The following is a 23,954-nucleotide window of genomic DNA, read 5'->3' as shown; positions in this document are numbered from 1 at the left end:
CTGCTCGGTGAAACTATGTAAAGGGACCATTACTCAACATTTATTCTTTGCCTTATCTATGCTGCAGTTGTTTCTAGAGCAGTGTCAAAGAACTCTGTACATAGTCTGGCCTGCTATTGTGTGGGTGTGCTTTCAAAGGACCAGCATGTGTAGAAAGGCAGTCTCCTGCACTGCAAACATTGACCTTTCAATCGTTTCTGGTGTAGACAGAACTTAACTGCATTGATGTATTTCATGGTAATACCTGCTATGTATTGATGTTGCCATTCCTTGAGCTGCAAAAAAAAAATCATTTTAAAAGTAGTCAAAAGGCAAAAATGCTGGAGGAACTCACTTAAGGAAGAGCTCAAGCCCAAAACGTTGGTAATATATCTTTCCCTCCAAGTTCCTCAGAATTTCTGGGTTTTGACTGCAATCACAGCTTCTGCAGACTTTCATGTTTCACCTAATTTTAAGAGTAGTCTGCCTTGATCAGGAGCGTTGTTACGTTAGTCATCCTCCTAGATTTTCTGGAACCAACACACCAAAGGCATCATGAAGAAAGCCTCTACTTCCTCAGGAGTTTGTGGAGGAGCTAGTGGAGTTGTTCAAGTGAACCGGTACAGACTTGAAGGGCAACATGGCCTGTTTCCATGCTGTAAAAGGTTATATGGTTATGGTATGGTTATATTGATGTTTACAAAGCGCAGTATGCATAAGAAAACAATTTGTGATTTTTTTTTAAAGGCTGAATTTTATGAAATGGTTTATGAAATTTACAAACTCATCATTCCAATTGCTGAATTTCATCGGAATGTTAAGAAGCTCTCCATTATTCATGGAATCCTGAAGGAAACATTTGATCTGATCCTGAGTATGGTAAATATTCCTCTTGTAACAGTTTTGGGATGAACATACACTCGATGTAAGAGTTCAGGTGTGTGCAGAATAACTGGGGGTGCTGGTGTTATTTTCATTGATCAGCTGGAAAGTTTCAGAGCCCCTCCGCCCATTCCCAATGCTCATTGAACTTGCTCCCCCATAAATAGTTCCTCTCCCTATTATCCTCACATTCCCATCAACTTCCAGACTCCTGTATACCTAAACAGGAGCGATTTACCATGGCTAAATAACATACTAACACATATTGTGACTGTGAACATCTGGAAGAAACCCACAGTCACAGAAAGAGCATGCAAACTCCACCTAGATATCAACAGAACCCAAGTTGCAGCAGGTCTACTAGAACGCCACTGAATCCAAGATATCACACACCTAGTCACGGTTCCTCGGGAATTGGGAGGAGAAAGTGAGACTAATTTTGTTGAAGCTCATCGAACTGCATGGCCAGCTTGATGTGATTAATCAGCTTCCAGGCATGAGAAGCATTGGGGTGCAGGGGTGGGGTTGAATGATGTGGAGAATGAAACCAGCTGAGGAGGGAAATGAGGACCAGGTAGGTAAGAAGTACAAAGGCTTGGGGGGGGGGGCTATGGGGGTAAATGGAAGCGAGGAAGAGGAAATGATGGATAAGAGGGTGGGTGGGAGGAACAAGACCAGATGATGATCAGAGTGGGGCTGGATTTTTCAAAACCCCTTTCCTTTCCAATTGTTCCTCTTAGCTCACCCATCCCCTCACAATAAACCCCAGCTTCCTGTGAAAACCTCCCTTCCTTCTAATCATTACTTTGCAGGACAATAAGAGAATGTTTGGGACATATTTCCGTGTTGGATTCTACGGGTCACTGTTTGGAGAACTGGACGAGCAGGAATATGTTTACAAGGAGCCAGGGATCACCAAACTGGTGGAAATCTCCTCCCGGTTAGAGGTAATGGTTCGAGGACATTGTCACATATCAGTAATGTGATAAAGTGCCCCTGAAAAGGGAGTAAAGTTGGCCTAAACTAGTGGTTTTCAAACTGCGCCCACTAAATTCACATTCCACTTTAAGTAATCCCTATGCCATAAGTGCTCTATGATTAGTAAGGGATTGCTTAAGGTGGTATGTGAGTGGGAAGGGAAGGTTGAAAATCTCTGCTCTTGACCCAATTGTTACTGAAATATTTTGCTTGAGAAAAATTGTCATTGGCCCATTTCCTTTGGAGTTATGAAAACGTGCACATAACAAGTCAATGAGGTATGATTAAAACAGTGTTTTCAAACTTTTTCTTTCCACTCACATACCACCTTAAGCAATCCCTTACTAATCACAGAGTGCCTAAGGCATAGAGATTACTTCATGTGGAATGTGAATTTAGGGGGGCAGTTTGAAACCCAATGGTCTAAACTGATCCTATTCTTTGTGATCACAGGGAGAACTTGCAAACTCCACACAGACAGCACCAGAGATCAGGATTGAATCTATCACTGGTGCTTTGAGGCAGCCTCTCACAGGCTGTGTCACTTTGCTGCCCGATCAGATGATGGAAAAACATTTAAAGGGGATGGGAAAAGAAATATGACTTCAATTCTACTCCGAGGAGAGTGAGTCCTTGTGACTGTCCATCCAAGAGGGCTGAGAAGGCACAGGGAATTGACCTACCGGTGCTTGAGATAAAATATTGATAAGCATTAAGTAGCTCAGCGGTGCAGCTGATAGTGGCCTCCAAGCTCCAGTGACCTGAGTTCATTCCTGTCCTCTGGTACTGTCTGTGTAGAGTTTCCACATCAGACCATAAGACATAGGAGCAGAAATAACCCATCGAGTCTGCCCCGCCATTTAATCATGAATTGGTCCATTTTCGCACCTTTGATGCCCTGGTTAATCAAGAACCTATCAATCTCTGCCTTTAATACACCCACTGTTGGTTTCCTCTGGGTGTTCCAGTTTTCTCTCATGTTTCAAAAAACTTACAATTTAGTCAGTTAGACTGCCAATAATTTATCTCCACTGTACGCGGGTGGTAGAATCTGAGGTAACTGGATGGGCTAATTGACGGGAATGTGGGGAGAGTGAAAATGGTCAGCACAGACATGATGGGTTAAAGGGCCTGTTTCTATGCTCTCTGGATAGATTTTGGACATCAAGAGAGTGACATTAGTGCAGGAATGTTGTGCTGGGGTTGTAGAGCTTGTCGAAAGAACCAAAGACTTGTTGATCCAAACCAAGGCTTTTATTAGCAAAAGACAGGAGCTCTTCACAGGTGGCCGACCAGTCCAGAATGATCCGACCTGGCTAGGGACACAACCCTTTAAGGCCCAGACAGTAGGCGTGGCTAAGTTCTCAGCCAATCGCTGTAAGCACAGTCATTACACTCTAGATACTGTAACTATATACATTGGTGATAGGTCTGTACTATCACAGGGGTAAAAGACCAGCTGGTTGAACGGTGGAGTAGGCATGAGGGCCAAATGGCCTCCCTCCTGCCCCTAATTCTATGTCAAATCTAATTATAGGGATGACGAGTTGAGAGCCTACTTTGCAGCTAAAATTTCAATTTCATGTCATTGTTTGGTCTAGGAATTTTACAAACAGATGTTTGGAAAAGATCGCGTGGAGATTATCAAAGATTCTTCACCGGTTAAGATGGAGAGCCTGGATCCCGAGAAGGTGTGTATTCGCTGTCGCTGCAGACGTCAGGTAATGAAACTAAGAACATAAATGCCAGAGGGAATGGTGCAGGCAGTGCTGGCTGAGTAATGGAAATGTACAGGGCAGACACACCAGTGTGCAGGCACTTTGGCAAGGTGGGGCTTGGTCTGTGTACAGGTGGCACAACAGAACCATAACAGCCTGGGACATGGTCTGAGCAATGGAGCAGTGGCACTGTAACAGGGCAGAATTTGGTCTGCCTATTGGTGAAGTTGTGATATTGTATCATTGTGGGGCTTGTTACATGTACAGATCAAGCACTGACACTGTAACAGGGCGGAATTTGGTCTGCCTACAGGTGAATCTGTAACACTGACAGCACAGAATTTGATCTGCCTACAGGTGAGGTGATGGTGTGACAAGGCAGAATTTGGTCTGCTTACAGGTGACGTTGTGTCACTGTGACACAGTGGAATTTGGTCTGCCTACAGGCGACATTGTGACACTGTAACATGGTGGAATTTGGTCTGCCTACAGGCAAAGTTGAGACACTGTAACAAGGCTGAGCCCAGTCTGAGTACAGACAGAGCACAAACATTATGATTGCTGGGGGCTAGTCTGCAGAGGGTCAGTACAAATGTGCAACCCAAGCTGTTCACAGATTGCTGTATGTCGTGTGAAGTGGTGTTGTCTACACCCTGCAGTGTGACCTGCAAACTTTCTGAGATCCAGAGACGTACTGAATGTGGGAAAAGCTTAACCTCCGCTATGTAACTGACCACCCAGATCAGGGAAGGTCCAAGTTTACCCATCTTCTTCTGCTGTTTTCATACATTTGGCTTCAGGGTGGAAAGAGTTAACATTCTTTAGAATGCTTTCTCCTGATCGCCTGCATGCAACTTACAAGATAAATTGAGTTTGAGAAGATGGCAAAGCCAATGAAAACCTCTCTGCTTCACAGGCCTACATCCAGGTGACCTACGTTGAGCCCTTCTTTGAAGAATATGAGCTGAAAAATCGAGTCAGCAACTACGAGAAGAATTCCAACTTGAGGCAGTTCATCTACAGCACCCCATACACACTGAATGGTCGGGCCCACGGGGAGCTTAGCCAGCAGTATAAGCGTAAAACCATCCTGACAACCTTGCATGCTTTTCCTTACATCAAGACCAGGATCAATGTCATAGAGAAACAAGAGGTGAGGTGACATGCTCAGGGTTTCCAGTCATTAACACTCTCTCTTCCATAAGTAAGGCTTTGAGTATGAAGATTGGGTGGGCCATTCAGCCCCTCATTCTTATTCTCCTACTCCAATAGATCTTTGCTGCTTTCCATCTCAGACCTTTTGTGCCATGTTCCTCCATGTTTTCACCTTGTGATATTGAATCAATCTCGGCCTTGAAAGCTTCAATCAAACTGACAGAGGCAGAGGATTTCAGATTTCTACAACCTCTTTGCAATAAAATGCTTTCTGATTTCCCTCAGTTTTCTGGCATGAGATTCCCCCTAAATGGGAAGTAATTTCTTTGCACATTTCCCATCAGACCACTCCTCTGAATTCAAGCCAGGTTTATTCAGGCCTTCCGCATAGTATAGTCTGGGCACACTGGCTGGAAGGATGGTGGAGACAGAATCCCTCATCAGATTCAAAAACTACCTGAATGATAGCTCCAAGGGTCGTGGACCAAGAGCTAGGAGTTGTAGTGAGCATAAAGTTAATTTATGACTGCCACAGACATGATGTGGATTTGTAAATGTTTACGATTCTGTCAGTAGATCCACCTTCCCCACACCCACCACTATTTGCTGCAGATTTTTCCATTTTCTTAATCTTAAATTAAATTTAGACATGGTGACAGGCCCTTCCAGCCTATGAGCCTGTGCTGCCCCAAAACCCCTATTTGCCTACAACCCCTGTACATTTTGAAAGGTGAAAGGAAACTGGAGTACCTGGAGGAAACCCAGGTAGACATGGGAAGAACGTACAAACTCCTTACAGACAGCGCCAGATACAAACCCGGGTCGATGGCACTGTAAATGTGCCACCCTTATTCTAACCTAATCAAACCTTGTTCTTTCTGATGTGCACCTGTCTAATTACTGTATCTCTAATTCAGTCTCACATCGCTCTCTATTCCTTCATCTGACCCTCCGATTAGTTTGGTTAAAAGCCTGTAACAAATCCGAGAGGTAAACCACTTGATTCTTCTGACAATCAAACTACGCCTCTCAATTCTGATCACCTTAGAACTGATTCGCTCACAGCCAGTGGGGTGCTGGAAACGTGACATAAAAGTCAATACTATATCTGGTAGTTCAAGTGAAAGCAAAGATTCCTCAAAATTATTGAAATGAAGTTTTCTCCCAGTCCATGTCCTTTCTTCAATTAAATCTACTAAAATCTATTGATGTTTGTGTTATGGATGTTATTGTGTAGCTGGATGTTAACTGCTTAACATCAGAAATTGATGCTTCATTCTTATAAATGGCACTCTGGATATTTAAATTGTGACAATACACAATGTAAATGCAAATATAGATTATTTAACTGCTTTTCAAGCTTTGTGTGTGTTTGGTCTCAAAAGAAAAATGCTCTTATAGAAAGGATTCTTTTGTGATGCTGTGTAAAACAACTTGAACTGACCAATTTACAGAGTAAAACTTGGTGCCAGTGTGATGAGAAAGTATGAAACAATTATTGCCAAAACATTTAAAACGGGTGTAATTTAAGGCTTTAAATGAAGTAGAAAATGAAGAATTTAACTATCTGAAATCAGAAAGAAAATACATTATGTATTTAATGAATTTTTTTGTATTTATATGGGTATTTAATTATGTGAATATATTTGTTGGCTAATATAAATGGGTTTATATTTACTTCTGCAATTTACTTGGGTGTGTGTGTTTATTTCAACCCAGCAAGATGTCAGAAGGATGTGAACAAAATTGATTCCATGCAGAGGAAATGTTATCACCAGTCAGTCTCAGAGATAGGTTGTGTAAGGTGATTTGGAGTAGAAGAAGCAGTAACTCAAAAGGACATTGTTCAAGACTACCTTTGATTCTGTGCAATATCTCAGCCCATGCTAAAACACCACACATTTTGTTGTCTACTCATGCCACATGTTAGCGGCCATGAAGAAACCGTAATCGATCACACTTTGAAGCATTTCATTGCACGCAAAGCTCTTTGGATGTAAAAGAAGCTGCCATAAATGCAACCCAAAAGCAAAATGCTGAACAGCTTGGAAACTTGAAATAAGCACGGAGAATGTTGGAAATACTCAGTAGGAGAGACAGCGTGGAGAGAGAAATAGAGCCAATGTTTCCTGTCACTGATTTTCTACCAGAACAGGTAAAAATTAGATATTGAACAAGGTTCAAGTTGCAGCGAAAGAGGGGGAAAGAGTGATAGGGTGGAGACAAGAAGAGTGTGAATTATAATGGTTCCCGCTGAGAGAGGAGTAGCTGAGGGAGGTGTCAATAGGAGACAATGAAATCTGACATTCCAAAAGAGGAATAGTGGAAATGTGAGGAATAAATGGCTGGTCATCTGCAATTGTTGACTCAATTCAACGATTTTGCTGAATTCACTGTTCAGTCCTGAAGACTATAACGTGCACCAAGTTGGAAAAATGAAAATTAGAATGATGGATAACCTGGAACTCGTACAGACTAAATGGAAGTATTTTGGCAAATGGTAACCCGGTCTGTGCTTGTGAACACTTAATCCAATGTACATTGGAAGCAATGTCTTGATCCCCTAGTGATAGGTGCCTGGAAAAGGGAGAAGATTTTGATGGAGATAGAAGAGTGAACCAGCGAGTCATGGAGGGAATTGATCCTTTGGAATAATTGAACACGACAGAGGATGATCTATTGATTGGAGAGTCTGACTGAATGGAAGGTGAGAACAAGGAAAATGATAGAGGAATGGATATGGTTGAAGACTGTCAGTGATGATGACGGTAAAGCCTTGGTTGAGGAAATGGAGGCTTCACAAAAGGACTAATGTGGAAGGTGACATCATTAGGACAGATGGGGACAGAGAAAGTGAAAACTGGAAGGGAAGTTAAACAAGAAAGTCTGCAGATACTGGCGTTGAGTACAATATACAAATGTGTTGGAGAAACTCAGCAGATCATGCAGCATCCATCGGAAGTAAAGGATAACCAACGTTTCAGGCTTGGGAGGTTCTTGCCATTGATGCTCTGTGACCTGTTGGGTCTCCAGCTCATTTGTTTATTGCAAAATGGAAGGGAATCACTACAGGAAATAGTCAGGGAGGTCAAGGAGCTAAAGGAGCCTGTGGACACCAATCTATCCTGAAGGTGGAGAAGTCCAGAAGAGGAAAGGAAGAGTCAGGAATGGATTGTGAGGGAGGGAGGAAATTGACAGCAAACTTCCAGGTTTTGCACAGGAGGTATGGCAGCACCAATACAGTCATCAAATGTACCAGATAGAGGGAGACTGAGTATGATTGGAAAAGTTCCATGTCTCCAGAAAGAAGTGGGCATAGTTTGTCCCCATGTGGGTTCCCACAGTAGACCTTTTATTTAGAAGATTTGGATTTGGGGGAGCAGTTGCTCAATATGAAAATCCAGAATCCAAATTTATTGTCTTGAACAAGTCAGAAAATTCATTGTTTTGTGGCAGCATCACAGTGCAAACCTTCATATTAACTAACTTTCAAAAAGAAATTTAAAAATATGCTCAAAAAGTCAAAGTGAGACAATTTCTGTGGTTCATTGATTATTCAGGAATCTGATGGCAGAGGGGAAGAAGCTGTCCTTGTGCTCGTCTTCAGGCTCCTGTACCTTTTTCCCCAGTGCAGAAGAGTGAAGAGGGAGTGGCCTGGGTAGTGGGGGTCCAGTGCACCTGGTGCCTGAGTCTAAATTTCCAGTAAGTAGGAGGAACAGGTCAGTCCAGACTCCCAGGGAAGATGCTTCAAAGCTTTTCTCTGGAACAATTGGCTTTAAGCTATTCTAGTGGAGTCAGAATGGGCAGGAAGGTAGTGGAGCGGACAGGTAAGTGGCAGCGAAGTGACCAGAAAGGCAGAGGACAGACCTTTCAGAGCAGCTGCCAGTTCCAAGAGTGTGTCCACTGCAAAGTTCTCTAGTTAAAGGGAAATTACCACTGATGCTGTTCTCTGGTACAGCACCACTCGAAGCATCCTTCACTCAGGATCCAGTTGTTGTCTGTTGTTACCCATTCTGGAAAAGAAAATACCCACATTGGCAGATAATACTGTCACAGGAAAGTACCCATGTACCACAGGGATTAAAAATGAATCACACAGAGATCAGTTACAACTCAGATCAACATTGGCTTTGACCAGAAGAAGGCAATGTTGAGTTTTAAGCCATTAAAGTGCCCAAGAGGAAGTGCGACATTCTGGGTTGCATCTATCTGAAACATGTATGTACAAAATGAATGTTTCATAGCAATTCTAGAATCCTAATGTAATACTGTCAATGAAATTAGTAGAGATTATGTGGGCTCGTTATTCCACCTCTGTGCTCCCTAAGTATCAAGCTCCTGTGAAATACTTCTTACGGCTGCTCTGAAGTTATGTATGTTCCTGCCAGCTTATGTCAGCCTCCTCTGCTGGACTCAACTCCCCCACAACACCTCCACCTATTTATTTTCCGCCCACACACCAGCGCCTTCTCACCACTCACTGCCCTACTCATCCCAGCCAATGAGCATCAACCTGATGGGTATTTGCAGATCTCCAGTTCAACGTATACGAGTTGAGATCTGCAACAATATTGGGCGGCACGGTTGGCGTAGAGGTTAGTGCCACGCCTTTACAGCACCAGCGATCGGGACCTGGGCTCAAATCCCGTGCTGTCTGTAAGGAGTCTGTACATTCTTCCTGGGGATGTAGGTTAATGGGATGTAAATTGGGCAGGCACAGACACTTGGGCCAAAATGGCCTGTTATCATGCTGCATGCCTAAATTTAAATGTAATCCTTAGGTGATGGTAAATCAAGCCTTGCAGTTCACATAAGCCAAACCAGTATTTCTTTCTCCTGTTGTTTCCCCTGAAATTTTTTCAGAAAGAAAGCAGTTGCATTTTTGACATTACATTCATGACATCAGGATGTTCACAGATCCAATGAAGTACTTCTGAAGACATGATTGTAAAGAAATGTAACTTGTCAGTTTGCACATTGCAAGTTCCTTCAAATAGCTAGATCAGCCTTTTTCCACTCAGACCACTTTAAGTAATCCCTATGCCATCAATGCTCGATGATTAGTAAGGGATTACTTAAGGTGGTCTGTGAGCGGGAAGAGAAGGTTGAGAATCACTGCTCTAGACCCAATTGTTACTGAAATATTTTGCTTGAGAAAAATTGTCATTAGCCCATTTCCTTTGGAGTTCAGAAACTGTGCACATCACGAGTCAGTTAGGTACAATTAAAATAGTGGTTTTCAAACTTTTTCTTCCCACCCACAATCCTTACTAATCACAGAGCCCTGATGGCATAGGGAATACTTAAAGTGGTATGTGAGTGGAAAGAGAAAGGTTGAGAACCACTGATATAACCATTTGAAGGAACTTGCTGGGTGCAAACTGACAGTTACATTTCTTTACAATAATGTCGCTTCTACCTTAAGCTCACTCCTACCCATTGGCTGGTCTCGAGGAACCCAGGACACTTGCCCTCAGCCTTAATCTCACTACCTTCTGCCGACTGAATCACTAGCTGAATGTAAACTCCCGTCTGATTTCGTCTTCCATTTTTTTTGTTTGCTGGGCTGGATCTACTGGGCAAAGCAATATTCACCACCAAGGGAATCATTATCTATTTTCCACCATTATTTTTATTGATCAATAAAACTGACAGTAATTTGGAAAACACAGATATTGAGTTGATTGGAGCAGCTCTCGGGTGGGACATTTTGTGAAGTTCAGAATAAGAGGTTTCTACAGTTGTACGTTAATAAATCCTTGTAATTGATGATAAGATCATTACTTTGATATCACCATTAATATATTTGTAGATGTGGCATTCAGCAACCTCAGATCTTTCTGTAATACCAGACCGGCAGATTTTCCAGCCAATTAAATGTTGTTCCTATTATTCACTTCTTTTCAGAAATTATCCAGTAGTATAATAAATTTTACAGTGAATTTAAATGGAGAATGGGAAACAGGGCCCAGTGAGTTTAAAGGGAACTGCACTGGATACAGGGCCCTGGTAAGTACAGGGTGGTGGGGTGGGGGGCAAAGGTGAAATGGGGCTCAGGATTTCTGAACAGATAGATACAGGATTACTGGAGTTTTAAAGAAGGTAGAATGCATTAAAACTTGCAGCTCAATGTCAGTAGGAATTGTGGTCACCACATATACACTCCCTTGATCCATGCAGGAGTTTAATTTGCTTTAACTGTGCAGGTTGACACACGCACATTGGGGAAGTATGAATTCACTGAGAGGTCAATTGGGTTCATCAGCTTTGGTCTTCCTTAAAACTGCTGGAGTCACCTGTAGGGGTTGTGGGCAGAGCATTGGGGGTGATTGACTGGGGTGGACACAAGGAGTCTTTGTCCAGGTGATAATTTTTTTTTCCAAGTTCCCAGATCGCTCGCCCATTTCTATGCGCAGTTGGATTCCAGTTAATATTCCATGTTTTTCAGATTAGCCTAAGACCAATTGAAGCTGCGATTGAGGACATGCAAAAGAAGACATACGAGCTGGCAAAGGCCACAAATGAAAACCCACCCAATCTGAAGCTGCTACAGATGGTGCTGCAAGGATCTGTGGGACCCACTGTCAATCAGGTCTGTCAAGGCTGAGGCAGACTGGCTCATGAGAATAAAGAATGTAGTGCGATGCAAAGAAACTGTTCAGCTTTATCTCCTGTAAAGGAGAGGGCACAATGAATCTGCCATTCATTTATAAAATGGGATGTGACTTAGGCCCACTGTGGTTCCCCAAATTTTACTGCTTGTGCCAGTGAATTCATAGCTGTAGGAGCTGCACCTCAGCATTTCTCTAAGCCAGCAGATCTTCACGTCTAGGTTACCACATGCAGACGGAAGGTGTATAAAGGACATAGCCAGACAAGAATACACTATACATTATATTAACAACAGGGAAAGTCACAAGAAAGACTTTGATATTACACTCAAGGTCACTCAATAGATGGGTCCTAGGAGTACCACATTCTGCTATCCAGTGATGGAATATGGAGGAGTAGATTGGATGGACCAGAGTAAATCACACTGCACACTTTGATAGATTGCCAAAGTGTAACATTCACATTTATTGTCAGAGTACATACATGACATCACACATAACCTTGAGATTCATTTTTCCTGCAGGCGTGGCAGATTGACCACTAATTGGTAGTGCAAAAATTAACAACACACAGCATGAACATCTAAACAATCAAAAGAACTGTTAACAGATAACAAATGTAAACAAATCGACTCTGCAATACAGGGAGAGCTAAGAAAATCAATAACGTGCACAAGTACGAGTCCTTAAATGAGTCTCTGATTGAGTTTGTTGTTGAGGAGTCTGATGGTGGAGGGGGAGCAGCTGTTCCTGAACCTGGTGGTGCGACTCTCGTGGCACCTCTACCTCTTTCCTGTTGGCAGCAGCAAGAACAGAGCGTGTGCTGGGTGGAGTGAATCCTTGATGATTGGTGCTGCTCTCCAATGGCAGCATTCCCTGTAGATGTACTCAATAGTGGGAAGGGTTTTGCCTGTAATGTCCTGGTCTGTGTCCACTACCTTTTGGAGGGCTTTACGCTCAGAGGTCTTGGTGTTCCCATACTAGACTGTGATGCATCCAGTCAGCACTCTTTCCACCGCACATCTGTCAAAATTTGCCAGGGGTTTCTGGTGTCATACCAAACATCCACAGAGGTTTGTACAGGTGCTGACGTAGTTTTTTCATGATGCCATTGGTGTGTTGGGTCCAGGAAAGATCCTCCAAGATAGTTACTCCCAAGGACCTAAATGTCCTCATCCTCTTCACTTCTGATCCCCCAATGATCACTGGATTGTATACCTCTAGCTTTCCTGAAGTCAACAATCAGCTCCTTAGTTTTGGTGACATTGAGTGCAAGGATGTTGGTGCACCATTCAATCTCCATCCTTTATAAATGTCGGAAAATTTGAAGTTGGTATTATTGTTATACTGAGCTATACAGTCATAGGTGTAAAGTGAGCAGAGCAGGGGGCTAAGAACACAGCCCTGTGGTGCTTTGGTACTAATGAAGAAATGCTGAAGAGTGAAGACCCAGAGTATTTCCACAGTGCAGCATAATATCACAATTCTATCCCAATCCACCTTTCACATTGCTCTGTGTTATTACAGATGATTGGCATATAGCAGAGTGCAGTATGATGGACAAATTGGGGTGTAATATCCTGGAATGGTGGATGGACTGGAGTATTATACAGTGCAGTGTAATATGGGTGGTCAAGGGTTGAAGCTGTGCAGGCATTCAAATCCATATTTTATTTTTATTTCAGGGTCCCATGGAAGTCGCACAAGTGTTTTTATCTGAAATTCCTAATGATCCTAAACTTTTCAGACACCACAACAAGCTCCGCATCTGCTTCAAGGACTTTCTGAAACGGTAAATTGCCCCTGGTGGTTTGTTGTGGTCTCACTTTCTACACAAGGTGCGAGTTATACTTTACCAGATCTTCTTCACACAACAGACATCCAAAGATCTAGCAGCTTCTTCAAGAATCCTATCTGACCTCTTTATTCTGGGTATAAAATTAGTCCTATACCACACCCTAACCCTTGCTTTACAGTGAGAGGGGATGATTGAACAAGCCTCCCAAGTTCTTTCAGCTCTGGGTGAATGGTTCATGGCCCAAAAGAAAGAGTGAAAAGGGTTCCAGTTGGATCTCTTGACTTTTCTCTGCTTCCAGTATACATTTTAATCAGTTCCCCATGAGGCATCATTCATCCTTCTGTTGATCTCCATTATTGTCAGTCTTGTCACGGTTGGTAGGACTCTCCCTCTACGTCAGATGGTTGTGGATTCTAGTACTGTCCATATAGTTTCATTACTGCACTATATGAGATGCCATCTCCCAAAGAAACATAAGGTAACAGATATTTCAAGGTGCTCAGCTATCAACATTTTACCCGAAGCTACAGGAGGAGATTTTAGTTTAGGTGACTAAATGCTGGAGTAAAGTTGGTTTGAAGGAGTCTCTTAAAACAGGAGAGAGATTTGCTGTGTGCATTTTCCCGCATGCAACCTCGACTACACTTCGAATATGTTTTGTAATGGCCGGAAGGATACTACCAAGATACCTTTCCTCCTTTGGCACTTCCTTAACCAAGGTTGATCATTGCAGCAAGTTATCAATCTACACTTCACCGTATCTGTGTCCGCTGTTTATTGCTATCCTCTCATATTTTGATCCTTTCCGTGCACCTGACTTACTCCTAGTTTCTGAAGCAGGTTGTCAGACAGAATAAAAATGGAAACAGAAGCTGCTGGAACTATGCAGCCTCTCAGGAGGGGCTTGTGGAGTGAGAAACAGAGTTACTGTTTCAGGTCAATGAACTTTCTGTCATTGGAACTGGAAAAGAAAGTTGTCGAGACAGAGTTGATGTCAGAACAAGTCTAATCAGGAGGGGCATTAGGCTAACTGCAGGCAGGCACAATCTGACATTCCAAAATTCACTTGGTGGCAGGGAATGCCTACCTACTTCCCCCTCCCTCCAATGTGACAGACAAACGCGCTGCTTTTATCACATAGTGATGATAACGCTGCGGGTGGGGGGTGCAAAAACTCATGGGGGGGGCAATGCCTGTGAATGCCCCCTCCCTTGGTGCCAGCCCTGTGTCGAGAGAGGAGTGAGCAGAACGAAAGTTTGTGGTAAGATGGAGACCAGCTTTTCCAATGCTTTTGGTGTAAGTAACAGGTAAACACTGTACACACACTGTAGCAGTAAGAGATACAACAGAGCTGCTGGAAATCTAAAAAAAAGAATTCTAGACATATCGGACAACAGCCATGGAGAGAGAAAAGCTGTGCTGATAAGTCCAGCTGGCTGAACTGACTGACCTGGAGAGTAAGATACAAAGGCTGTTTACCTAAAAGGGTTGCATTCATTGTCAAATGCATGGGTTGAGACCTGCCCGTTAGATGAGGTGATGCTTCTCAAGCGACTGTGAAATGGAGAGGTTTGATTTTTTTGCTCCTGCCTCAGGAGGTTATCATCTTGTCTACCTTTGCCTTTCCTTGTTTCTGTGGCGTATTTACATTATCTGTAATGTTTCGTAATTTGGCTTCATCTGCTGAATTCCTTCAGCCAGATCCGTCAATCATTAACCATTCATATAATTACTTGTAGGCACATGTTGTGTGCGCCTTCACTGTGAGTGACCTGCATTCCTGTTACATTGTCCCCCTTCCTGTCTTCTGCAGGTGTGAAGATGCTTTAATTAAAAATAAGGGCCTGATCTCGTCTGAGCGAGAGGAGTATCAGAGCGAACTCGAGAGGAACTACGACGCTCTCAAACACAACCTGCGACCGTTCATTAACCGAAGGAACCCTCACCTCTATGTCACAGCGTGCCGGTAGCCATTTCAAGTGATCAGAAACATTTGAGGAAAATATGGCAAGAGCTTGGTGCTCAATACTCAAAGTCATAGAGTCAAACAGAACTGGCCCTTCGGCCAAGCAAATCCGTGCCAACCACTGCATTTGGTCTGTATCATTCTGTGACTTGACAATTCATGCACTTGATAGATGTTTCTTAAAGCGTACCTGCCTCCTCTACTATCTTTGGCAGTTCATTCCAGATTTCAGCTGCTCTTGTGTGAAAAGTTTCCATGCAAAATCTCCCTCCTTTATACCTGTGCCCTCTTTGTTTGAGGCCTTGATAGAACAATATCATTAATACGTGATTAGTTACAAATGTAAGCATAGAAATATTCTCATGAGTTTTGGAATGTTGTTGCAGCCACAAATCATTTGGTAATGATTTACTTTTTGCTTTCTAATTTTCTTCTCATTCTTATCCATGTTCCTCAGTTGAGAGGTGACATTTACATAAAGCCTTTAATGTTGGACGTTAGCCCTGTGACACTTCACTACGATAGATGGAAAATGGACACCAAGTCAAAGCAGGAGATCCTAGTTTTGGAAATGAATTGTGAAGATTTTTAGGCGAGGAAATAGCATTTTATTTCAGTAACACCGTGAACTGCCAGGGACAGGTATAGAATTCTCTTTCTACTGAGGAATGCAAAGAGAATATTTGTAATTCAAATATAAAAGATACAACCACTGAGGGCTCTACAACTCTCCTGCTCGCTCACTCACACACACGCACACACACAGAGGCTGAATAATTGCATCTTGGAAGATCATACTCATGCTACAAGCTCAGATTGTGAGAGCTACCTGCTGTTGTAAAAGAACAAGTTTAGTCTGAACCCTTGAAAGCAAACCTATCTTCAGCCACTTACCTTTCTTTCTTCACTCTACCTCTTTGTTTCCTGCAGAAACTCAAATTACCTGATGAGACCCAGTCTGTATACCTGTGGAATGAAACTATTAGTCCTTAAGAAGTTGTCTCAATCCATGAAGCACTGTCTATGCAAAAAAAAGCCTTAATTTACTGTACAGGATATTAACAATGTGTGGACTGTGCTTTGTAGTCTATGGAATATTATTATTTATTGATCCAGAAAACCTATGCTTACACTATGTACTACAAGGAGTAAGAGCATTAACCCAATGTGCCATGAACATTGTTTGAAGTATCGCAAACCAACAGAATTTAGTTTCTGTACATCCTAACGTAAGAGAATTATGCAATGTGGTCCATTGGGAAAGCATTAGTTTGAAGACCATTCAAAACACAAAAATGGTGCTTACAGCAGGACATCCAACTGCAAGTGAGAAACTGATGCTCAGAGGGTGTCAAGAGAGGAGAGATGCAGCCCAGAAATAATTATTTGGAACTGTTCCCAAAAGAAACTAAGCCCAAGGGAAATAACTTCTGCAAGCACCCAGAATTGAGGAACTGTGCCCCAGAAAGAGAGTCAGAACTGTGGACCCATAGTCAGGAGACGATTGGCACTGGGTGGAGTTAATGCCATCAGTGGAAGGGAGACAAAAAGAGCAAATGAAGCTCCAGTTATCAAGATTCCCCCTCTCTGCAGCAGCTCTACTTTATGCAGAGCAGAAATAGCATCAGGACTGAGAGTAACTGCAATAGTTAGCGCCTGCCTCGTCCACATATTAATTAGCAGGCTTCCCAGTGATTCCATCTCTGCTGCTGTGGTGCAAACAACCTGAATATTAAGAACGGTTACAGTTTGCTGGTTTCTACATGTTAAAAGCTATTCTTTTATAGAATTACAGCCTCTGTACGTTGCCATTCTAAAAGCAGGGTAAAAGATTTGCCATTCCAGTTAGCATGAATGCGAATCAAATCTGCATTTTGAACAAGTAATCGCTTGGATCCCAGCCTGGTTATGTGACAACTTGCTGGGCCCTTCACAGTCTGATTGAGTGAAGTGCTCCTGGGTCTGGTTGCAGTTACTGCTTTTAGTCTCCTCTTGTGGACAGCCCTGGATTAACCATTAAGCAAAATATGCACATGCTTAGAGCACCAAGGCAAAGGGAGAGCCACAGAGTTTTTTTTTCCCCACTGCCAGATTTACCATGGTGATGTTAAATTGGGCCCCACAATAAATTGGGAAAAAAAACCCCACATAAATATCACACATGTTATATTTAATATAGTTGCGGGGTCTGGCCTGGCAGAAAACTAAATTTTTAATCCATTATTTCACATTCAACACTTATCAAGTCTTAATATCTTGTCAGTTAGACAATGGAAGGGTTGAAGGGAAACCATTGTTGGGCTGTGCTTAGGGCATCAGTTGGCCTTAATCTGGCCTTGTTTGTGGAGAAGGGGGGAAGCATGAGCAATGGGAGATCCCACTCCAGTGGATGCGTGGAATGGAATAGTACAGGATTCAGCTACTTCTTCTTACCATCAAAGTGTGCAGGTTCCATTTACTGACGCAATTCAGTCTGTGCATGAGTTCTGCCCATATGAATCCCCATTTCCCTTGCTTGCCATGCACGACCTGATGGAGAGGCAAGAAAGGATTTCTTAAAGAGTTTCGGCTCTCAGCTTGAAAGTGAGGGGAACAGCATAGTTGTACAAATAATATTCCAAGCTTTGTAAATTGCAATTGATTAAAGGTTTTTTAAAAAAAAACAATTTTCCAGTAAAGGATATAATTTTAATAATTAATAATCAAGATCTAAAATATTTTTAAAAGTCAGATCGACATACATATAGGTTTTGGTTTTATCCATCATGTCGATTCTATGCAATTTTTACAATAGGCATTAGGAGGCGCAGCTGAACAAGGTTGGTTTTCTGTGGGTTAAATCTGTGCAGGCAAAATCTTCGCTAGGATTCTCCTAAATAGAATAATACCTAGTGTCGCCGAGAATATTCTCCCAGAATCACAGTGCGGCTTTCACGCAAACAAAGGAACTACTGACATGGTCTTTGCCCTCAGACAGCTCCAAGAAAAGTGCAGAGAACAAAACAAAGGACTCTACATCACCTTTGTTGACCTCACCAAAGCCTTCGACACCATGAGCAGGAAAGGGCTTTGGCAAATACTAGAGCGCATCGGATGCCCCCCAAAGTTCCTCAACATGGTTATCCAACTGCACGAAAACCAACAAGGTCGGGTCAGATACAGCAATGAGCTCTCTGAACCCTTCTCCATTAACAATGGCGTGAAGCAAGGCTGTGTTCTCGCACTAACCCTCTTTTCAATCTTCTTCAGCGTGATGCTGAACCAAACCAAGCGTGCTGTTTACATCCGGTACCGCACGTATGGCAGTCTCTTCAATCTGAGGCGCCTGCAAGCTCACACCAAGACACAAGAGAAACTTGTCTGTGAACTACTCTTTGCAGACGATGCCGCTTTAGTTGCCCATTCAGAGCCAGCTCTTCAGCGCATGACGTCCTGTTTTTGCGGAAACTGCCAAAATGTTTGGCCTGGAAGTCAGCCTGAAGAAAACTGAGGTCCTCCATCAGCCAGCCCCCCCCCCACATCTCCATCGGGCACACAAAACTCAAAACGGTCAACCAGTTTACCTATCTCGGCTGCACCATTTCATCTGATGCAAGGATCGACAACGAGATAGAAAACAGACTCGCCAAGGCAAATAGCGCCTTTGGAAGACTACACAAAAGAGTCTGGAAAAACAACCAACTGAAAAACCTCACAAAGATAAGCGTATACAGAGCCGTTGTCATACCCACACTCCTGTTCGGCTCTGAATCATGGGTCCTCTACCGGCATCACCTACGGCTCCTAGAACGCTTCCACCAGCGTTGTCTCCGCTCCATCCTCAACATTCATTAGAGCGCTTTCATCCCTAACGTCGAAGTACTCGAGATGGCAGAGGTCGACAGCATCGAGTCCACACGGCTGAAGATCCAGCTGCGCTGGGTGGGTCACGTCTCCAGAATGGAGGACCATCGCCTTCCCAAGATCGTGTTATATGGCGAGCTCTCCACTGGCCACCGTGACAGAGGTGCACCAAAGAAAAGGTACAAGGACTGCCTAAAGAAATCTCTTGGTGCCTGCCACATTGACCACCGCCAGTGGGCTGATATCGCCTCAAACCGTGCATCTTGGCACCTCACAGTTTGGCGGGCAGCAACCTCCTTTGAAGAAGACCGCAGAGCCCACCTCACTGACAAAAGGCAAAGGAGGAAAACCCAACCCCAACCAACCAATTTTCCCCTGCAACCGCTGCAACCGTGTCTGCCTGTCCCGCATCGGACTTGTCAGCCACAAACGAGCCTGCAGCTGACGTGGACATTTACCCCCTCCATAAATCTTCGTCTGCGAAGCCAAGCCAAAGAAAAGAAGAAAGACTCCAAGTTTTGCAATCAATTAATATTGTGCTATTTTATAAATTTAAACTTAGAGATACAGCATGGTAACAGGCCCTTCCAGTACATTTTGAACAAAGGGAGGAAACTGAACCACCCAGAGGAAACCCACGCAGGCACAGGGAGAGCACACAAACTCCTTACAGGTTAAAAACCACGTAATTTGATTGAATTTCAGATTTCAAGAATAATGGTCATTATGAATCCTGCAGTTGGGATAGTTCATTCCTTAACTTATGTGCATGGTGTAAGATTGGTGTAAGACCATGTACTTTCATTCTGTAACAATCACTTCTGTTAATAATTGACATTGGGTTGAGTTCTTTGCTTTGGGAACATTGTGGTCACTCAGATTTTTATGGTTCTCAGTAGCTGTTCTGTTTAAAAGGACCACTCTCTGGTTTTCAGCTACTTTTGACTATTGGAGGCTCATTGGAAACTCAGGAGCCCATCTTGACCTACCCCAGAAACATTAGGAAGGTACACTTCTTTGGTTATTACCTTCTTGGCATTGGAGCTTAGGTGTTGATCCTACTCGATGTACTGCATCAATTGGTAGCATATTACAGGCATCAGAGGTAGGGTGGACATCAGCTTGATCTTGAATTAGCAAGAAGACCTGTTTAATGGACTTACCATTAACATGTACACATGCAGCCTATTAGTTCGGCAGATGATTAACGTGGTCAATCCATTATCACTGGCCAACACTATAACCCAATGATTTTGTCAATTTTATAAACTTTTCATTCTATTTAGACAGCTAGCCCCATTGTTACTGTCAATCCACTAATATGACAAATGAATTAAAATAGCAACTCATTGACAAGGAATATTAATTTATAACACTGCATCAATATTGCTTAGCAAGTAATTGTCAACCTATTAAAAGTGTCAACTTTTGGTTTCACCAACCTAGTAATACTGTACAGCAAGTACACCAACAGAGCCAACCCTCCCCCCTCCATTATTGCTAACCTATTAATACTGCCAAAATGTAACACTGGTATCTAAATAAAATAGGCACTTTATTTAAACAGTAGCTTCCATAACGCATCAACACTTAGTTCAGAACCCCTGACAACTCCCTTAACTCCAGTCAATCTATTAATGCTACCAACACAAATAACACTGGCTATCACATTAGCAACACCCATGAAGCTTTTAAATACTGAAAAGCAAATCCCAATGTGTACCCAGCAACATGGCAAGCCATCTGGGCCACCTGTCTCTCCATTGTCACGCAGCATGGAAACAGTCCCATCTTGTCCACGTTGGCTAAAATGTCCAACCCACACTACTCCCACCTACTTGTGTTTGGCCAATATTCCTCTAAATCAGTGTTTTTCAAACTTTTTCTTTCCACTCACATACCACCTTAAGTAATCCCTGTGTTCGAGGTGCTCTGTGTGGACTGCTCAAGGTGTTTTGTGAGTGGGAAGGGAAGGGTGAGAATCACTGCTCTCGACCCAATTGTCATTGAAATATTTTGCTTGTGAAAAATTGTCATTGGCCCATTTCCTTTGGAGTTATGAAACCATCCACATAACAAGTCAATTAGGTACAATTAAAACAGTGGTTTTCAAACTTTTTCTTTCCACCCACATACCACCTTAAGCAATCTCGTACTGATCACAGAACACTAAAAGGACAAAGGGATTATTTAAGGTGTTTGTGAGTGGAAAGAAATGTTTGAAAACCACAGCACCAAATCCTATCCATAAATCAATCCATTTTATTTTTAAACATTGCAATAGTCCCTTCCTCAACCACCTTCTCCAGTAGCCCATTCCTCATGTCAGCAATGCCACCCTCTAGTTCCTGTTAAATCTTTCCCTCTTCACCTAGAAACTCTGGTTACTGATTCCCCTATTCTGGCCAAAAGAGCAAGGTATTCACCCAATTTATTCTTCTCAATATTTTGTATATCAACAAGAAAGCCGTGGCCAACTCACAAGGCCTCAGGTTTCGGATGAAATCTTAAAATTCAACAATGAATTCAGTCAAATCCACAGGCTCATGGCCCACAAGAAGAAGAGGATAATCCAAGATACCATCATAAACATCTTCAATAAAGGAGACAAATCAGATACTGGTAACTACAGCAATCTCTGTTGTCTGCCATAGGGTAAGTAAGTCCTCATCAGGGTCCTCCTCGATTTTTGAACAGGTCTGATGGTCTAATCCCAATTTATTACCATTTCTAATCACTGCTCATTAACACTGCCAATCAGTTAACATTGGCCAAAGTGAAACATGAAAATCTGCAGGCACTGTGATTGTGGTAAAAACACATTGGTCTCAGCTGGTCTTTTCAGCTTCCATGGGAGACAGATAAATCGCTGACTTGAACCCTCCTTCAAGGAATAAACCAGAAGCAGGAAATCTCAGCATTCAGGCAATGCTGGAGGGGAAGGAATCCAGACCACAAAAGGTGTTAATTGAATATGAAAAGGGACCAGGTAAGTTTTGACGAGGAATCATGTTTGTACAAAAGGAGATGGAGGGGAGAGTCGGAGCTGGGGGAAGACGCGGGTGGGCGGCGTGGGGGGGTTAACGAAAGCCAAAGAGGAGGGTGCCCAGTCGGAAGATGATGTTCCTCCAATTTGTGAGTGGTCTCGTTCTAGGACTATGGGCAAACATCAGAATGGGATGGGGAATTGAAATGCGTGGCGACTGGGAGATCCATGCTGTCGTGGCAGACGGAGCTGTGGCCATTCCGTTGAGAACAAGCTATTAACACCGGTCAATCAATTAGTACCTTTGTGACCAGCCGCAACGCTGAGCACAGTAGCATTTTCCACCTGTTGGAACTGATCAGTCTAACATGACGAACCTGGTAATACTAGCAGCCTGTTAACACGTGTATTCTCACTGACAATACGTTATCACGCCTCACCTATTAATACTGAAATCCTATGTCTCGACATTGTTAACACTGCTACTCGGTTACTACAGGCCAATCAATGACCTCTCTCAGGCAATTTTCACAGCAAATCCGAGATGATTGCACTGCCATTTCTACCCCGACCTCCCGAGTTGCTACAGTTTCCTTGTATGACCAGGTCAACCTATTCACGCACTCGACCATTAAGCACTGACTCACTGGACAAAACCAAGCGGGTCGTTTTCCGCTGATGCCTTTCTGGTCAATTCACAATTGACTCGTTGTCACTGTCCGGACTGAGCGACTCATTAACACCCTCCAACCCTCTTTAGCCGGTGGGGGGAATTAAAGTGGGGGGGGGGAATTAAAGTGGATGGGGGGGGAATTAAAGTGGATGGGGGGGGGAATTAAAGTGGATGGGGGGGGAATTAAAGTGGATGGGGGGGGAATTAAAGTGGATGGGGGGGGGAATTAAAGTGGATGGGGGGGGGAATTAAAGTGGATGGGGGGGGAATTAAAGTGGATGGGGGGGGAATTAAAGTGGATGGGGGGGGAATTAAAGTGGATGGGGGGGGAATTAAAGTGGATGGGGGGGGAATTAAAGTGGATGGGGGGGAATTAAAGTGGATGGGGGGGGATTAAAGTGGGGGGGGAATTAAAGTGGGGGGGGGAATTAAAGTGGGGGGGGGAATTAAAGTGGGGGGGGAATTAAAGTGGGGGGGGAATTAAAGTGGGGGGGGAATTAAAGTGGGGGGGGGAATTAAAGTGGGGGGGGAATTAAAGTGGGGGGGGGGAAATAAAGGAGTAATTCACGATGTTACTTGTTGTGCAACAGTGGTGGCGATTCGTCCTTGTTTTGTCTGTAGTCGGATAGTCCCAGGATGACGGATTCGATCGGAAGATGAACTCTAGTCTCTGGATCGACAAGTCGGCGCATCCGGGCGTTTCTTGTAGACCTCCTTGAGTTGGGGTAGAACTCCTCCCTCCGCTGGCTGGACATCTACTCTGGAGCTGGGACCTCGGCTCTCCACACCCTGGACGCCAACCGCGATCAGATTGGAAACGTCTGGACAATTTGTAGGGTTTCGGGGAAGCAGAATAACGGCGGTTGTCTTCGGGAAGTGGAGCAGACTGCTTTCTGTAAGTGGTTCCGCGGCTGAGTCTCTGAGTGAGGGACGCTCCTGTCAGTGATGGGTCCGTTTCACAGAAACAAGGAACGTGAAACCCAGAGCTGGGGGTGACGGGGAGGAAGACCTCCCCCCAGGGAGGGGAGGGAAGTGGGGTGACGGGGAGGAAGACCCCCCCAGGGAGGGGAGGGGGTGACAGGGAGGAAGACCCCCCCCGTCCGGGGAGGGGAGGGAAGGGGGGGTGACGGGGAGAAAGATCCCCCCGTGGAGGGGAGGGAAGTGGGGTGAGGGGGGGGACGGGGAGGGGGGGAGGGGGGGGAGGGGAGGGGGGGGACGGGGAGGGGGGGGGGACGGGGAGGGGACGGGGAGGGGACGGGGAGGGGGGGGGACGGGGAGGGGACGGGGAAGGGGGGGGACGGGGAGGGGAGACGGGGGGGGACGGACGGGGGGGGGGAGAGTCAGTGTCCCAAATGCTCGTGTCTA

The 23,954-nt window shown here is 43.9% G+C and overlaps 2 protein-coding genes across 8 annotated transcripts in view; both read left to right on the top strand.

Moving 5' to 3' along the window:
- LOC138758670 (dedicator of cytokinesis protein 7-like) overlaps positions 1–16,165 on the top strand; it is a 157,332-nt gene extending 141,167 nt beyond the window's left edge. For both annotated transcript variants that reach the window (XM_069927953.1, XM_069927954.1), the window contains 7 exons: positions 727–858; positions 1,674–1,808; positions 3,441–3,530; positions 4,474–4,710; positions 11,161–11,304; positions 13,009–13,115; positions 14,935–16,165. In XM_069927953.1, the coding sequence (XP_069784054.1) occupies positions 727–858; positions 1,674–1,808; positions 3,441–3,530; positions 4,474–4,710; positions 11,161–11,304; positions 13,009–13,115; positions 14,935–15,091 (1,002 nt within the window). In that variant the 3' untranslated portion in view covers positions 15,092–16,165. The remainder of the gene's footprint in view (positions 1–726; positions 859–1,673; positions 1,809–3,440; positions 3,531–4,473; positions 4,711–11,160; positions 11,305–13,008; positions 13,116–14,934) is intronic.
- Positions 16,166–23,204: 7,039 nt separating this feature from the next.
- The window catches only part of kank3 (KN motif and ankyrin repeat domains 3), a 60,660-nt gene continuing 59,910 nt past the window's right edge, over positions 23,205–23,954 (top strand). For 4 of the 6 annotated variants that reach the window (XM_069927948.1, XM_069927947.1, XM_069927945.1 and 1 more), the window contains exon 1: positions 23,206–23,484. The gene's annotated coding sequence lies outside the window, so the exon portion shown is untranslated. Of the gene's footprint in view, positions 23,485–23,954 lie in introns of all 6 variants that reach the window. The other 2 variants (XM_069927949.1, XM_069927944.1) reach the window with 2 other exon arrangements.

The sequence above is a fragment of the Narcine bancroftii genome, chromosome 3 (assembly GCF_036971445.1).
Source record: "Narcine bancroftii isolate sNarBan1 chromosome 3, sNarBan1.hap1, whole genome shotgun sequence".
NCBI classification, from domain to species: domain Eukaryota; kingdom Metazoa; phylum Chordata; class Chondrichthyes; order Torpediniformes; family Narcinidae; genus Narcine; species Narcine bancroftii.
Note: the sequence above shows the minus strand (reverse complement) of the source record. Positions and strands in the feature narration are given on the sequence as shown.